The following is an 18,316-nucleotide window of genomic DNA, read 5'->3' as shown; positions in this document are numbered from 1 at the left end:
TAAGGGTGGTGAACTTTGTTTAGAGGGTTTGGATTCTGGTTCACTCATGTCCTCTTCAAAATCACTGGCATGAATTTGTGCCAAGACTTCAGCTCTGGTACGAGGCGATAGATCACGTTTCTGCCTCTTACTTTCTTTATCTTTCTTCTCAAATGAATTGGATCGTTTCATCTTGAGTGAAAAACGTCAAATGACTCAAGTTTAAACACCATGGGCTAATTTATAGTCATGGCAGACCAGCGTATATAAAGGGTATGTGTCTTGTCCTTTCACTATTCATTTCACTCTCTAACCGAGCACAACGATGGAAGAGACTACCCAAATCGAACGTTTCATCAGAGCTTTGCGTGGGGTCATTAGAAAATTTCTTCAGACCAGCCTTCGGACTATTCTCCTTCCTTTCGAGATAAAAGTGAAGATACTTGCTATATCTGTCAAAAGAAAGGGCATTGGTCTTCAGAGTGTCCAGACCGTTAAAAAAGAAAAAAAGGGGTTAGAAAAGACAAAAGTCAAGATACCTGTTATCATTGTCAAGAATAAGGACATTGGTCTCCAGATTGCCCAAAAAAGAAACAAGAGGAGTCAGAAGAAGAGAGGGATTCTTCAGAGAAAGAAAAAGAGGAAGAAAGCAGACAGGTGAAGAAAAAGAAACAGGAGAAGAAAAGAAGAAGGGAAGAAAGTGAGGAGGAAGAAGAGGAAAAGACTGTGACTGTGAAGAAATTTAAAAAACAGAGAGTAAATAATGAGAAAGAAGAAGTCAATGAACTTTTTTAGAGTGTTTTGTTGTGAATTGTGAATTGAATTGTAAATAATTATAAAAGAATAAATTATATAAGGTAAGTGTCTTTGGGTTTTTGATTTTAAAATAAGAACCTATACTCACGCACTCATACACAGACATGTACTATAGGGGTAAAATGTTTTTTTTAAAAGTTATTGGCAATTGAAAGTCTATCTCTTTTCGAGAGATGTGGGTGGCACTGAAAAGGGCCTTTTTTTGGTTCAGGGGTGAGTTTAAGCAATCAACTTTAACTGCCTTTAGCCTTTGCCACGGCCAAGGCCTACTTCTGGACTGCGTACTGTTGATGATGATGATGATTTGGTTGAAATCACTGAGGGTGGTATGGTAGGCTTAGTCACAGGGTTGGAGTGTTTAGCTCGGGAAGGTCGTATTCGTAATGTCTAACAGTACCGTGACGGTTTGATTTTCACACCCTTGTTTCTTTGCTGCTACTTCTTCTTCTTCTTGTTTTTTTCTTACCTCTTCTTCTTGTTGCTGTTGCTGTAGAGAAAAGCTTGTTCCGCTTCCTTTTGCTGTTGTATAAATTTCTCCAATTCTTCTTTCTGTCTCTGTCTAAAATTCTCCACGTGCGGTAATGAAGGTGACGAAGGTTCCGGAACAAATTCTTGCGAGGTAAGAAAATCCACAAAATCCCAATTTACCTCTTCTGAAATTAAGTCCAGGTTCCCTTGGGTAGTCTCCACCGTCGGTGCACCCCAATTGATCGTTTTCTGAGTTTCCGTCATGTTGTAAAACTGTCGCATAGATTGACTGCGCACAGGTGCTAGCGAATCTGTATAGACTATGTGACGTCACAGACTGCTCTCTTCGAATTGGACGTGGGCTGACTGAATTTTGTAATGTGTGTTTGGATTGGTCAACAAACTCAATCCGTTTCAATCCTTTCTCTCCCTATAAAAATAAGTGCAGTTCACTGCATTCCTTCACCTGTTACTTGGCGCCTCAAGATGTGGACCGACGTGCAGTCTTCCACGCTTGTATCTTCCATGATGTTCCGGACGGACATACCAATGTATGTCCGATCCAAGTGGACAGTTGTCCATAGAACCGACACGAACCTATGGATACGTAGGATTTACGTAGAGAGGCAAGGATGCCTCAAAAGAGTTTTAGTCTATGGACCTACCATTAGACGAAGCCTAAGACGAAGAAGATGTTGCAGATGCCCTTTATGTTAAGGGCATATTAACATAAAACCAAAGGCCCTTTTCAGGGCCCCTTCATAGGTCTCAAAAAGAGATTGACTTTCAATTGCCTACCCCATTTTTTTATTTTTTATTTTTTTTATTTTTTTAAAAAAAATAGAGACCCCTCCTTGTTTCAATTTTTTTTTGCTTGTTCCCTTTCCATAGACCCATCGGGTCGGGACCATATTAAAATAGGGTCCCGACCCTGTTCCATTACCCCTTGACGCTCAACAGACCCACACTCTATTCCCATGTTCAATTCCCCTTGTCCCTAGACAGTCCCACAATTTATTCCCATGTTAAATTTCCCCTTGTCCCTAGACAGTCCCATCCACCATGTTAAATTCCCATTGTCCCTAGGGTACAAACTCTGTGCTCTTCATGTTAAATTTACATAGTCCCCAGGGTACAACCCTCTTAGTTTAACATGAAAGTCCCCTTGTCCCTAGGGTATCCCACTTCACTACTCATATCTAATGAATTAAATGCAATAATGTTCAGTAATGTTGGTTATTTCTTTGAAATACAGTCGAAAATGGAATACATTTTATAAGATTGAAAAGAAAAAACAAAACGGTATCAAGAACATTTTGAAGAATTATGTTCTGCTCTAACACACTGTCAGTTTGACTTTATTTTTGGAATGCATAAAAACAAAGCAAAAAAATCATAATCACATTGTAATAAACTTATATTTTGCACAATCAGCATTTTGTAACTGCCCTTATTCTGCCCCTTTGTTCATTCGGTTAAAGGTAGTGTGTGTTTACTCACCAACTCGTGATTATAACATGCGTTAATGCGTGATAATCTTATTACAGTAACACTTCAGTACCCGGATATGTCTTAAATTTTATATCAACAGTAAATACAGTATACCAAAATAAGCCATATTATATCTTTGCTAAATTACTTGGAAAAATATATTAACCTTTGTGAGACAGAAAGGGTATTGTCCAGAAATAATTTTTAAAGCATCAGATGTCAATCCATCACACTTTGCCTGTATCCAACAATTGCAGTTATCACAAGCAAGGGATCCAACACCACCGTTAAGTCCACATAAAGCACAGGGCCAGTTCATCTTTTGTTTTTTTTGAGTAGAAGCAATAGGCATTTTGTAATGTAAACTTAAATATGATGTTTCTTAAATATAAACAAGAAATATCGTTCAGAGAGATGTAAATGACGCTTTCTCTTAACCAGATAAACAAAAGCCAATAGAGCAATGTTGGCTTTTATTAATAAATTGAGATCACTAAAGCCAAATTTCCATTATTATTAAAAACACACATGTATTCAGTCTTCACAGAACATACTGGTGTATAATAATTCTCAGCATATCTTTATTAACACAACATTACAAAAGAACAAACAACAGAAAGTATCACAATTTCTTTATAATTGATTTCAGATTTCTATCAAATATGGCATGTCTAACCTCTAACTAAATATTTATAAATATGTACAAAGATTATTTTTCAAAGTCTTGTCAAGCACAGTTTTAAAACACGAAATAAAGTGTATCAACATTACACTAATGAACTTTCTTCTGATAATTAGTTGAAAGAAAATTTTTTAAAATAATAACAAACATTTCCAACATGATTGTGTCATACTTTGTTATTACTTTTTGATTGTTTTGAAATTCGAAAATTTGTCGAACAATTTTCGGTCATTTGAACCTGCATACTATGTTGAAAACTAGTCTTTCGGCCAAGTTAATTGATTCATCAATATAATGAACAATGTACTCTTTTATAACCTGACTTTGTTAGGCTTTGTTGGGCTTAGCAGTATTTAGCAGGACCGCCAATCTTGTTCTTGGCAGATTTTGTGTTTTCCCGTTCTTTTTCAAACCTAATCAAAGAAAGAATTATTTATCTTTAGAAAGGTTATAAAGATTTGTTATTTGGTTCTGTCAATGAAATTTCTTAAATTTTCTAAATAAATTATAAACAAACTGTTTTTATTTTGTTTCAAAGGCACGCATTGTGTATGCCTTCCATTTCAGTGTTTACGTGAGTTACTTTGCACGTGATGCTATTTATAGAAGTATAAAGTAGTTCTCCGTACAGTTTATACAGATATAAATGCAGTTGGGTATAATCACATTTTTATGTTCTGACCAATGGAAATCTTCTCTACATTTATCAGCTGATGCAGCTGCAATTATTCATCAATCCTACTGTAGACTGTACAAGTGCAGGGATTCTGTTGAAAGTCTGACAGATTGTGGTGAACAAGATTAGAAGTGTTCAAGTAGTCTATGAAAGAATGTGATATGTTTTTCTAGTAATTTGGAAAGGCATGGTTGGCAGTTTTCCATGTCCTTGAAAATTGTATTAGACCAAATACTGTGATTGCAGATAAAACCCATGCTCTCTACTATTGCAGGTGCCGCTGCCTTTAGTATCTTTGGTCCAGTCATATCAAGTCCTGTAGCTTTACAGTTGTCCATTTTATTAATGTTTCAACACACATTCAGGACTTGTATCAGAATGCAAAACTTTATATTGTTAGGTAGATTGTTTGCACAAAAAGTTTCAGATCAGATAAAATTTCAGGTTCTTTAACTCATTCAGCCCAGGATTTTTTTGTCATTTTCACCTGAAATTTAGGAGGTTAATTCTGAACATCAGAACATGTACACTGCTGTCAGGATTTTCTGCACATGTAAGGTTTCTGTCACCAACATTGACACAAAATGCATACCGAATTTGATCGATTAATGAAAATAAAACTTCAGTATTTACCATTTGAAAAGAGGCAATTGTCAGCAGAATATTCTGACTTAATAATGCCTTACACAGGACAAGTGGTGAAGGTTCATAGTGATTTCACAGCAAAAAGATTGATGTGTTTTACTCAAATAGTAAAACAGCATTTATTTTACTCATAACAGCTTCCGATTTCACAATGAGTTTCATGCAACAGTGTGTCAGATTGTTAACCAAAACAGCACAGTATAATCATATAGTAAAATGTATTCACTCTAATAGTGAATTATGTAAACAAAAGGGACAGATATACAAATTATCTTTACAGTCCCAAAAACACACTGGGTATTTCGAACCCCAAAAATTAGCCCATGGCTAAAAGAATACCTGTATGGAGTTACATAATCCGTCACCAGCACACTCGGCTACCAGTCATACTGGCCAATCAAGCCATTAGTATTCAAGGTTGGTCAATCAAGCAGTCAGCACCCACTAAACTCGGTCAGCAATGCCTGTTCACCTGCTACTCGACCAGCAACACCGTTTATTCAGCTCTGCGGCTGCTATGGTTCAGCTTCACAGCTGCTATGGTCGACTTCTATGGTTAGCTCTGCAACTGGCACCACGTCGACTCCGATCACTTTGATAATTCTGTGATCAATTGGGTCAGCTCCACAGCTGATCACTTCGGTCACTCAGGTCAGCTGAAAATGCATCTAACACATTGTACTATGCATGAAACGGGCATATTCGATAAAATGTAATGAAGTTATAAACAGTAAGTTATTCAGATTACACTGTCGGCACTGTTACAAAACAAACATGTTCAAAAGTGAACCTAACCATGCCCGACAAGAATCTTATGGTACTTAACGTTTTTTAAAAATGCAGCTTTATATTGCCAATATAAATCCCTTGCTAAGTCACAAACAAGAATAGACAATATCTGCATTATACATGTAGTACATAAACCAAAGCTACACAGCAAACATGCAAAAATAAACATGATAGTACAATAGTTATAACTTGTACACAAGAAGTTAATAATTCATATACCTCTACAGCTGAAGATGTGCAAGTCCTTAATCTAGACCGCTCACTGACAACATGTTCCATAATGTGAAGATTTAATCTTACGGTGAGGCATTTATACCCAGACGAAGTTGTCATACATTGTGTGGTGGAAGCATTCGGTTTTTCCCATTGAAAGCACTTTGTATATGCGGCATATGATGAACCAAACTCGCTATTTCGAAATATTGTACAATATACATAAATCACCCTCTGTATCATTGTACACAAGAAACGAAACCCTAGTACATGTATATAATAAAAGGATTCATACAATTCCATGACACCAGACACAAAATCCGGTTCCAACAACTGGCAAATTGTTTGGGTAAAAAACAATCGGGTATGAAAATGTTCGTATTTCCCTCTATTTTGAATTGCAAGTAGAAAGTCCTGTTTATTTGGTAGCACTGTATAGTTTTTTTTGTCCGTAATACCAACACTTTAGTGTATTGTAAATTACCTTGATGAGTCCGGAAGTTAGATGCTACTTCATCATACCTACACTAGGCAGTTGGGCTCAGTGGGTTGAGGTTTTCAACAGTTTGAATAAAAACATTATTAAAATGCATATCAGAATAATCATGATTCAGGGATGAAATTTTCATGCACCAAAACACAGTAAAAACTCTCCAAGTAACTCTTGGGTTATTTCATTTTTCTTTCAGCACTTTTTTTTTGTAGTGTGCTTATTTGGCTTGACTTGTCATTTTATTAAATTTATCCCTCCAGATTTTATATTTAGCTTGATTTTTTACAAATTCTAGATGATCTCTTTATTATATCTAAAAGTTCTTTCTTATGCTGAGGACAGTTTTTTAAAGGGGCATAGTTGTTTACTGTTTCCTTGAAAAGATCCATTCAAGTACATGCACTTAATACATCATTGATTTCTTCAAAGATTTGAACTGTATTCCATGGAACCTGATTCACATCTTCCAGAATTTAAAAGTATGATAGTTTAGAAGGATATATAATCAATTGATTTAAGGATGTTATTTTTCTTTTATTTGCTACTGACTTTATGTGTTGGAAAAATTGCAAAGTGGTCACTTCAGCCAATCTAAGAAACCATTACTTCCAAAACATTTTCTTTATCTTTGGTATAAATATGGTCTATAAGTGTTTTAGCAGTTGATTCTTAGTAACTCTAGCGGGTTCATTTACCAGTTGCCCCATACCAAAAGAAGCAATAGAATCCATCTATTACATTATTAAACTTAAGTTGTCTAGACACTTTTACTTAGGGAAATAGGTTTGTGTCACAACACCATTTCAGTATTAGGACTAATAAAGTAGATAGGTGGACATTTAAATTTTGAATGGCTCATGAGCCCCCAGTCAGCAACGTTGACAGCCTAAATACATGAATAAAGTAAAATATATAACAATTTAATCAATATTAATAATAAATAAAACAATTCAAGCAATTTACGGATATAACTGTTAAATTACACTCCACTCATAAATGAGTACATTAATTTGGCCTGTTACAAATGCCTTCTTTATTCAATCATAAGAGAATTAATGTCCTAATGTGAGAGTCCTCCTTCTCCTGCACACTTTGCTAATCCCTGTACATTGTCGTACTTCCCTCCTTATTGAGAGTTTTGTGACATCTCTATGTACACCCAGGGAACTTTCGGGTTCTGCCTATCCTTGTCTCGTAATCTACTGCTCTATCACGGACTTTGATGAACACTCTACCAGGCCATTCTCACACACACTAACATCTCTGACATTCCATTCATGCCTTTCTCTACATACAAACTTTACATAACGAAGTTTTGTTGCTCACACATCTAAATGTTACATTCCGACACATCAGTTTACAGTTTGTTATGGTAATTGTTTCACATTGCTTGTGTCCTACAGATAATAGAATGATACTTAGAAAACATAAATACATATGCATACCAATCCACTCAGTTTGCTTCACATGATACAACATGTGCAACTGTAAACAATTAATTTAATCAATTACATAAAACATCTGTGAGAATTCATTACATCAGGAATATAGTCTGTTTTTAGATATAAACTTTCACTGAATTAAGTAAAGAAAATAAAACACAAATATATTTAAATAAAATAGCCAATCTGTTTACTGATAGATTTAGTTCATCATAGGATTGAGTGAACAATCGAAGTCAATGCCTTGTGCAATTGCATAACCTGTTTCTTCGTTCACTACACTTCCACTAGCTGTTCTTTCGACTTTTGTCGGTCTAGCCTATTTCAGTCCTCACTCTGTGTGTAGCATGTAGATTCACAGATATGTCACAGGATACATCTCATAATTCGTCACAGAATTAATATTACATTGCAGAATGAATCCGTTGCACCATACATCACGGAATTAATGTCACACCATACGTCGCAGAATTAATCCGTTGCACCATACGTCGCAGGAGCTATTTTCTCCCTTTTAAAAAAATATAAATAGAGACAATCTAAATTTTCTGTTGTTTATGATAACAGGGGCTTTTGCATTATTCCCCCTCATTATCAGATCATACTATCGGTGCTAAACAGATGCTAAGGCTATCAGTCGGCTTCACATGTCCTATAATGACCCTAGTTTAATGGCTAATTACACATTAACACCACACGAGGCATACCGGTTCTGAGCCAGCCTCAATTTACACAAGTGGATAAATGAGATACATTACATGGCTTACTACGTCATTTCAGTCAATACACACTCTCCCTTAATCATATGTGAAATCTTCTAAATTCGGTGAATTCGCACGGATTAACTAATGTAATGCATTAAATTCTTAGAACCTAATTCTTATGCAAACAAGACGACAAATTCAAACAATTCGTCAAACTTATCTAACGAAGATTAATGTACGACTTCCTATGCAAAAACTCAACACAGTTATACTTCATAAAGCAAATTGACATACGAATGTAGAAATAAATTTCATGCTAATATAAGTAAATAAATTCAGCAAAGTGTTATATATACGGCATCACAAATTACATGGAATTGTCAAAAATACTTTTGAGCTTTCAGCATTCCTCGCTTCTGCTGCCAACATTGTTCGTTTTTTTTTCTTTCTCAACAACAGTTTTAGGAGAGAATTTCTCTCCAAATTCTCCCGGAGTTTTCTTATGCTTTTTTTCTCTTGCAGAAAAGCTTAGACTGGTTTAAATTTTCGATATGGTGATATTAAAACTTGGAAATTCAGTGTGGGGAAACATGCCCCTTACTTAGCGTAACCAATCAGAATTAAAGATATCTGCTGCCCTTTTTTCCAGAGGCGTCAAAGTCAGGGTCAACTTGATCTTCTTCATTGTGACTACGGGTTACTGGAAATTTTCAATTTTACCATGAGATCAAAGTTTACTGTGTCCCTAATAGTCTATCTGGCTGCTGTACAAACAAATGCTTAATTAAGAATCAAATCCCCCCTCGAAAAGACATTACTGATCATGGCAGTATGGCAATTTGATATGTGCCTGTCCCCATAAATCTATTTGTTCTCTGGTCTCGACTAGAGTGTTCTTCATAGATTGGCAGAAATTTGCCCCTTCACATACATACCCGTTCAATTCTGATAGTTTCAACTATACACTATAATGTAATATTCTTTAATAATTCTATGATATATTATGTTCTGTGTTGTAATAAAATAGCTATACATTATAATATACAATCTAACATTCCTAAATACTAAAATCAACACAGGTATTCTGCTGATATATTTCCTACCAATAAAAGCTTCCTATTTTTTCCCCATTCCAATTCCCCTTTCCCTTTTTTACGAGTCTCTTCCTTGGAGTGGTCTCTTCCACTAGAATTCTTTTTTATAATTCTTTGTATCTTCTGCTCCTTTCAAAAGGTCAGGAACTGCTGATTAATTTCACCCAGGTACTGGCTAGATGTTTCGTGGTCCCATTGCCTATCTGGGACATTAGCTTCTCCTACTGGTAGGTTTTTAATTTTCTCTGATTCTAATTGGCAGGTATGCTTAATTGGATGTTCATGGTGCTTAACACGATCTTTTCACAGGTAACCGTGAATGCAGAAATCTGACTGTCTGAGCGACACAAAGATTTTTATCCCTTTTAATCGTCTAGCCAACACACCTGTCTATTTGCTGAATAAACACACAGCTGGCCATCTGCTGTGGGTTTTTGCAAAGCCTTCAGTCAACTGTCATAAAACTTGGTAACCATTAGCCAACAAGAAAGTTAAAATCACAACCGTAAAGATGGACAAATTACTGTTTCCTGACAGATTGGCAGTAATAGTTTGTGAATGTCTGCTGATAGAGGTTTCTCCCTCTGGGCAGCTACTTGATTCTTCTCATATATTAGCTTGTCAGTCTTTTTTTTGCAATATCTTGCCCACTTGCTTCTGGAGTGTTTGTATAACAGTCATCAACAGTTCAGTATTACACATACATGGAGAGTGCTGACTGTGATCTCTAGTAGGGCACTCTGTAGGTGGCATAGGGATCATAGTCATTGGAGTGTTATTCATTGCAGGAATTAATGCTAGTAAACATGTCAGCACTCTCATTAGATATTTCCTGGTTTCTGTGCCTAAAACCTCATTTGAGTCCACTATATCTGATAAACATGTGGATTTGAAACTCTAGCTCCTCACTCATAGGGTATTCTAAAAATGGGTAATTAGCCATTCTGACCCAAGTTCTTATCTTTCCATTTGTTGACCCTAATGCTTCACCTCTATTAGGCTTTCAACACAGTTGAAACTAAGTATACATTTTAGTCCAGCAGCATGTTTTGTATTAGCAAGCTTGGATTGAGATGAATCAAAAGTGAATTCCTAATGCTCCAGGAAGAGATGGAAAAATCCAGTTATCAAAAATGTTATTATGAAACTGGATGACTTCATGTGCTGTATATTGTTACACAGTAGATGATGCCCTCTAAATTATCATGAAACAGGATGACTTCATATGCTGTATATTGTAGATTGATGCTTTCTAAATTATCATGAAACTGGATGACTTCATATGCTGTATATTATAGATGATGCCCTCTAAATTATCATGAAACTGGATGACTTCATATGCTGTATATTGTAGATGATGCCCTCTAAATTATCATGAAACAGGATGACTTCATGTGCTGTACATTGTAGATGATGCCCTCTAAATTACCATGAAACTGGATGACTTCATATGCTGTATATAGTAGGTGATGCTGTCTAAATTATCATGAAACTGGATGACTTCATATGCTGTATATTATAGATGATGCCCTCTAAATTATCATGAAACTAGATGACTTCATGTGCTGTACATTGTAGATGATGCCCTCTAAATTATCATGAAACTGGATGACTTCATGTGCTGTACATTGTAGGTGATGCTCTCTAAATTATCATGAAACTGGATGACTTCATATGCTGTACAGAGTAGGTGATGCCCTCTAAATTATTATGAAACTGGATGACTTCATGTGCTGTATATTATAGATGATGCCCTCTAAATTATCATGAAACTGGATGACTTCATGTGCTGTATATTGTAGATGATGCCCTCTAAATTATTATGAAACTGGATGACTTCATGTGCTGTATATTGTAGGTGATGCCCTCTAAATTATCATGAAACTGGATGACTTCATGTGCTGTACATTGTAGATGATGCCCTCTAAATTATCATGAAACTGGATGACTTCATCTGCTGTATATTGTAGATTGATGCTCTCTAAATTATCATGAAACTGGATGACTTCATATGCTGTATATTATAGATGATGCCCTCTAAATTGTCATGAAACTGGATGACTTCATATGCTGTATATTGTAGATGATGCCCTCTAAATTATCATGAAACAGGATGACTTCATATGCTGTATATTATAGATGATGCCCTCTAAATTATCATGAAACTGGATGACTTCATATGCTGTATATTGTAGATTGATGCTCTCTAAATTATTATGAAACTGGATGACTTCATATGCTGTATATTGTAGATTGATGCTCTTTAAATTATCATGAAACTGGATGACTTCATGTGCTGTATATTGTAGATGATGCCCTCTAAATTATCATGAAACTGGATGACTTCATATGCTGTACATTGTAGGTGATGCCTTCTAAATTATTATGAAACTGGATGACTTCATATGCTGTACATTGTAGGTGATGCCTTCTAAATTATTATGAAACTGGATGACTTCATATGCTGTATATTGTAGATTGATGCTCTCTAAATTATCATGAAACTGGATGACTTCATGTGCTGTATACTGTAGATGATGCCCTCTAAATTATGAAACTGGATGACTTCATATGCTGTACATTGTAGGTGATGCCCTCTAAATTATTATGAAACTGGATGACTTCATGTGCTGTACATTGTAGATGATGCCCTCTAAATTATCATGAAACTGGATGACTTCATATGCTGTATATAGTAGGTGATGCTCTCTAAATTATCATGAAACTGGATGACTTCATATGCTGTATATTATAGATGATGCCCTCTAAATTATCATGAAACTGGATGACTTCATGTGCTGTACATTGTAGATGATGCCCTCTAAATTATTATGAAACTGGATGACTTCATGTGCTGTACATTGTAGGTGATGCTCTCTAAATTATCATGAAACTGGATGACTTCATATGCTGTACATAGTAGGTGATGCCCTCTAAATTATTATGAAACTGGATGACTTCATGTGCTGTATATTATAGATGATGCCCTCTAAATTATCATGAAACTGGATGACTTCATGTGCTGTATATTGTAGGTGATGCCCTCTAAATTATTATGAAACTGGATGACTTCATGTGCTGTATATTGTAGGTGATGCCCTCTAAATTATTATGAAACTGGATGACTTCATGTGCTGTATATTGTAGGTGATGCCCTCTAAATTATTATGAAACTGGATGACTTGATGACTTCATGTGCTGTATATTGTAGGTGATGCTCTTTAAATTATTATGAAACTGGATGACTTCATGTGCTGTATATTACAGATGATGCCCTCTAAATTATCATGAAACTGGATGACTTCATATGCTGTATATTGTAGGTGATGCCCTCTAAATTATTATGAAACTGGATGACTTCATGTGCTGTATATTGTAGGTGATGCCCTCTAAATTATTATGAAACTGGATGACTTGATGACTTCATGTGCTGTTTATTGTAGGTGATGCCCTCTAAATTATTATAAAACTGGATGACTTCATGTGCTGTATATTATAGATGATGCCCTCTAAATTATCATGAAACTTGATGACTTCATGTGCTGTATATTGTAGGTGATGCCCTCTAAATTATCATGAAACTGGATGACTTCATATGCTGTATATTGTAGGTGATGCCCTCTAAATTATCATGAAACTGGATGACTTCATGTGCTGTATATTGTAGGTGATGCCCTCTAAATTATCATGAAACTGGATGACTTCATGTGCTGTATATTGTAGGTGATGCCCTCTAAATTATTATGAAACTGGATGACTTCATATGCTGTATATTGTAGGTGATGCCCTCTAAATTATCATGAAACTGGATGACTTCATGTGCTGTATATTGTAGGTGATGCCCTCTAAATTATTATGAAACTGGATGACTTCATATGCTGTATATTGTAGGTGATGCCCTCTAAATTATTATGAAACTGGATGACTTCATATGCTGTATATTGCAGATGATGCCCTTTAAATAGTTTATTGCTCAGTATCAGAGAATCCTTGAAGTGAAATCTTTTCTGAGTCAGAAGAGGGCGAGGAAATCAAATTTGATGTGATAGATGATTACATGATTAAACATATTCATGGTTTTGTAAACATTTTCCCTTAATATGCCACATTTCAATATATGAATTTACTGTAGTGGTCATACCAAAAAATTCATGTATGTGCAGTGATGGTGAAGTACTGGTTGCAAGTGATGAAAAAGAGTAGTGTTGGTCATTTCTTAATTTAAGTACGGTATGGTATGCACTTTTAGAGGAGGCAGATATAATAATCAATCTTTAGTAAGTTTACGAATGCAGATAATGCTCCAGCGGAAAAAAATATTTACAAGATTGAATCAAAGCATACATTGAATGTTATTTGGACAACACTTTTAAGGCATGAGGACCTATTCAATTTTTAAACCTGATGCCAACAAATAATGAAATATAATCACACAAGAAACCATTTTTTAGTAATTATTTTGTATCAAAAATCACTGAACCAAATTTAGCAAAATGACAGAAAGTGTTCTTCCATGGATGCCATTTAAGTTTGTACAACTTATCTGATATTAAATTTGAATGCTGTAACTAAGAGTGGAAGAAACTTTAAATGACTTCTAGCAAACTATTCAAGAGAAGTTGATAAAATGTCACAGAACTGATCCTGACATATTAGGCCTTTCAAACATGCACAGATGATGCCAACATGTCAGCCATTATGGCTGTTATTCCTGACAAATAGACGACATTTGACTTGAGATTGTTGTCAGCCAGGTGAACAATCTCAAGCCTTTTTGTAACATTGTTCTCTTTTTATCTTCATAAATTATTACAGTAATAATTAGGTGACTAAATAGTAGTACGTCAATGGTATGCAGCAGACAGTCCTATCAAGTCCTGTAGATTATGGGCATTAGAAGGTTGTGCGTGTCTTTAATGTTCCTCTTGAACTGTGTGAAAAATCGGCCCAAAATGTTGCTTTCTGGAATACTTCACCATGGTGTCTTTTTGAGCCAATAAAGTACAATATCCTTGTAATTGTAGATATATCAAATGCCAGCTTGCTTGATGGCTTTTAATTAGATCGAATCTCTTAATGATATATAATACCAAAATGTTTCCTGAGGCATTTAATGCAGACATTTTTAAACTTTATTTGGCATTTCAGTAATGATGGTGATTTTATGTCTATTTTGTTTTGATCAGCGTATAATATCAGAACATCATTGGGATATTAATTTCCACCTGTGTTCTGATACCCTATTAGATTTTAAAAATCTGACTTTTTATGAACAATTCATTATTAACTCTGAATTAATTTGCAGCTTTTGAAAGGCAGGGAAGTTGAATGAGCACAAAATCTTTTTAGTTTGTAATATTAATTCAATTAAGACAGTTTTAATACAAGACCAAGTTTGCCAATAATAAATTACATATATATGCAGTATGATCTAAACCCGTAGTTTACCTTTGTATATTTGATCATCATGGGACAAAAATTTACTCTTTTACAGATGCTGCACCAAATGTCACACTGCAACCCAGTGGTCCTGTTTATGTGAATGACGGAGGATCCTTTAGTGTGACCTGTGAAATTGACCAGCCTATGAGCTCTGGTTACTTATATTTTTATAAGAATGAAAAACCCTGGACATTTATATATAATATAATTAACTGTATGTACAATAATTATGTTGCATCTGCTACTAGTTATGTGATGTGTAATGGATCAAAGTCTTTCACCATGGTACAGAATTCAGTTAGTATTGTTGACCACCATTCCAACTGGACCTGTCTTATAGATACTGGAGACTGCAACACTCAACCAGCTTCATGTAAAAGCACAGCTGCTAGTTTATTAATTATTGGTAAGTGTACAGATAAATAGGTAGTTAGCTGAGTAGGTGCAGATATATTTTTGCTGTGGCTTAAATTCACCTGTTGTTGGGTAAGAGACCATGTTTCCACATAAATATTATTGTGTAGTGGGTCTTGCAATTCTTAATTTATTTCAACCATTAAACCCACACAAAATTTATACCCCATCATTCAGAATTGGGCTCAATGAAAAGGTGCAATTGTTAATTTGGTCAACAGAGGTAAGTGTGGAAAAAATACAAATTTAATTCTGTCTGTTGAGTAATTTATTTTACAGATATTATATATACAGTGTGACCTCACTATAGCACACTCCATTATTAAAAAAATTCGGATATAACACGATTGTGGCGTGGATCCTGAAATTTCATATACATGTATTATTTTTTACACAATTTTTTTCTTTCTTAAAAGTACGAAAAGTAGCATGTAAAAATTTTATCATCATTTTGAGGAAGAGATCATGTATGAATTCTAGTATAAGATGATTGTGGCGGGGCTCCTGCAGTTTAATATACTTGTATTTTTTGTCCTCTTATAAGTATAAAAAAATAACGTAATAAGTTTATTCAGGGATAACGCTGGGCTTTGTCAATGTCACAAATCTTGATTTATTTTCCTACAGGAAACGAAATATACCACCTGGTGATTTCTTTGGTGACATTGTTGGCTGTTTAAACTTGTATATACAACTTGGGTTTGGAGTATAGTTTCATACTTGACACTGTACTGATTTTACCGGTATAGATTGAATTGTAAAAAGATTCAATGCATAGCTATTCCTTAAAGAACTGAAAACTATTCCTTGAGCAATATCTAAATTTTCTGATAACCCATCAGTTGTGCAAAAAATTTGGATAGGTTTGATATGAAAGATGAACTTGGTTTGAGCTCAGTCTTGCAGGCAGACAATAAATTTCTATTTTAAATAAACTTTCAGATAATCAACTCATAAAGTCAGGTGTTCCACAAGGATCAGTTCTTTGACTATTTCTCATTCTGCAGTACATGAATGATTTACCATATCAAGTTGAGTTATCCACTATCAACATGTTTGCAGATGACACTAACTTAAATAACATTGGAGGGGCCCTGGGTGACTGAGTGGACTAAAGTGCTCACATTTACTGATATCCACCATCTCACCTCTGTCTACGTGGGTTTGAACCATGGGCTTGGCCTATGTGAGTATGTAAGGTGGCTTCCCATGGGTGAGTGGTTCTTCCTGGGGTTTCCCAAGGTTCTTTGTCATAACTGGCCACCATGTATTGCCTGTTGTGAACTGAAAAATGGCATTAAATCCCCAACAACATGATCCATCCGTAGAAAGACTGACAGTGATTAAAATCAGATGCCATTTGAAGAATCAGTGTTTATTATATATCTAGACAATTGGGCAACAAACAAGATCATTTCAAAATAGTGTTGTATATTCAATGCATTAGTTTTTAGAAAAGACTGATCAGCTTCCATGTTATACTTTTTTGCAGTTATTGACGATGTAAAAAATTCTGGCATGGGAATTTAGTTACTAGTAATGTTCATAACTGTGGTCTATAGGACACGAAAATGATGCCATTACTGGTGTTTCTAATAGTGGTGAAAATAGATTTACTGCAGACTCTTGCGAACTGATAAATTGCAAAGGCTGATCCACTTATATAAACAGATTCAGCATAATGGCTTCTGTATGTAAAGAATGCATCAAATCCGTGAAGATGTAATTATTCCTGTAGCAGTAAAGATGACAACACAACCAACAGTCATGCAAGAAATAAACAGACTGTAAATACTGTAAATAATAAACGTGACTAAGAATCAAGCAGAACATGCAGATGGGCCTGAAAACACAAATGACAGCAATACAAACAATGTAAATAAATGGTGAGACAAAACAGTGTAATAGTATGTAGAAATAGGTATGTGTCCTCGAGTGCCCAAAACAGCCACCACAACCCTGTTAATGTTACATTAATGAATTTATGGAGTTTCAGGAAAACGTGTTAATATAGTTCATGTAAACACTGAAAGCATCAGAGGGAAAAATCGATCAAATAAAATTTAAAACTTCTCCAGATAAAAACATGAACATCTTGGCATCTCAGAAACAAAACTAACTGAAAGTCAGACATAAATAAATTTTTCTGCACTGATGGATTTGAGATCTTTTTCACAGAGACAGGCAAGCAGGAGGTGGGGACTCGTAGTAAATGTAAAACATGGTACAATTTACACAACAAAGATAGACCTTGAATCTGAATAAGTTGAATCAATATGGATTGATATCACCTCAGACAAAGTAAATCCCTGTATACTGGGTTTCATGTATTGGCATCTGTCTTTAAATGTTGACTGGAATATTTTGAATTTCAAATGGAGAAAGTTATAAATGAAGAGAAAAACTATTATATTACTGGTAGTTGACATAAACAGGGACCTCAAAAATAAACATATAAAGTAACATTGGTTTGATTTTGTTGAACTATTTGGGATTTTGTAATTAGTTAATGAACCCACATGGGTAACATCCAATTCAAAAAGACTTATTGACCATTTATACACAATTGTGCAAGAATTTATGTTCCAAAAGTTGGTTAAAGTGACCATTTTGCTATTTTTCTAAATTGGAAGCACAACAACAATGTAGGAGAAAACAATGTTGATAAATTTATATCTTACATGTTTTTCAAGGTTTCAGTAAAGATTATTTCCTGAAGGATTTAAAGCAAATCCATTTGGATAGTATCAATATTTTTTATGGTACTGATTCTGGGTGAAACTATACACCTGTGGCATGTATTGATACAATTTGTGATATATAGCATAGGATATTATACATTATTGATACACATATCAACTTGTTGCTTTTTCCATCTTTAGAAAGCTGCCAGCGGTAGGTAGTGCCCTTTGTGCTTGTTGACATATTGATTGTATTTACAGTATGTAGATTACAGTTGGGCATAGAC

General features: G+C 35.0%; 1 protein-coding gene across 2 annotated transcripts in view; it reads left to right on the top strand.

Annotated features, from left to right (window-relative positions):
- The window catches only part of LOC149782430 (neural cell adhesion molecule 2-like), a 189,514-nt gene that overhangs the window by 26,420 nt on the left and 144,778 nt on the right, over positions 1 to 18,316 (top strand). For both annotated transcript variants that reach the window (XM_089933829.1, XM_089933828.1), the window contains exon 2: positions 14,987 to 15,340. In XM_089933829.1, coding sequence (XP_089789955.1) covers positions 14,987 to 15,340 — 354 coding nt within the window. The remainder of the gene's footprint in view (positions 1 to 14,986; positions 15,341 to 18,316) is intronic.

Source organism: Sinohyriopsis cumingii, chromosome 15, assembly GCF_028554795.1.
Source record: "Sinohyriopsis cumingii isolate HCF-2022 chromosome 15, ASM2855479v2, whole genome shotgun sequence".
NCBI lineage: Eukaryota > Metazoa > Mollusca > Bivalvia > Unionida > Unionidae > Sinohyriopsis > Sinohyriopsis cumingii.
The sequence above is the reverse complement of the archived record's forward strand: the minus strand, read 5'-3'. Positions and strand labels throughout refer to the sequence as shown.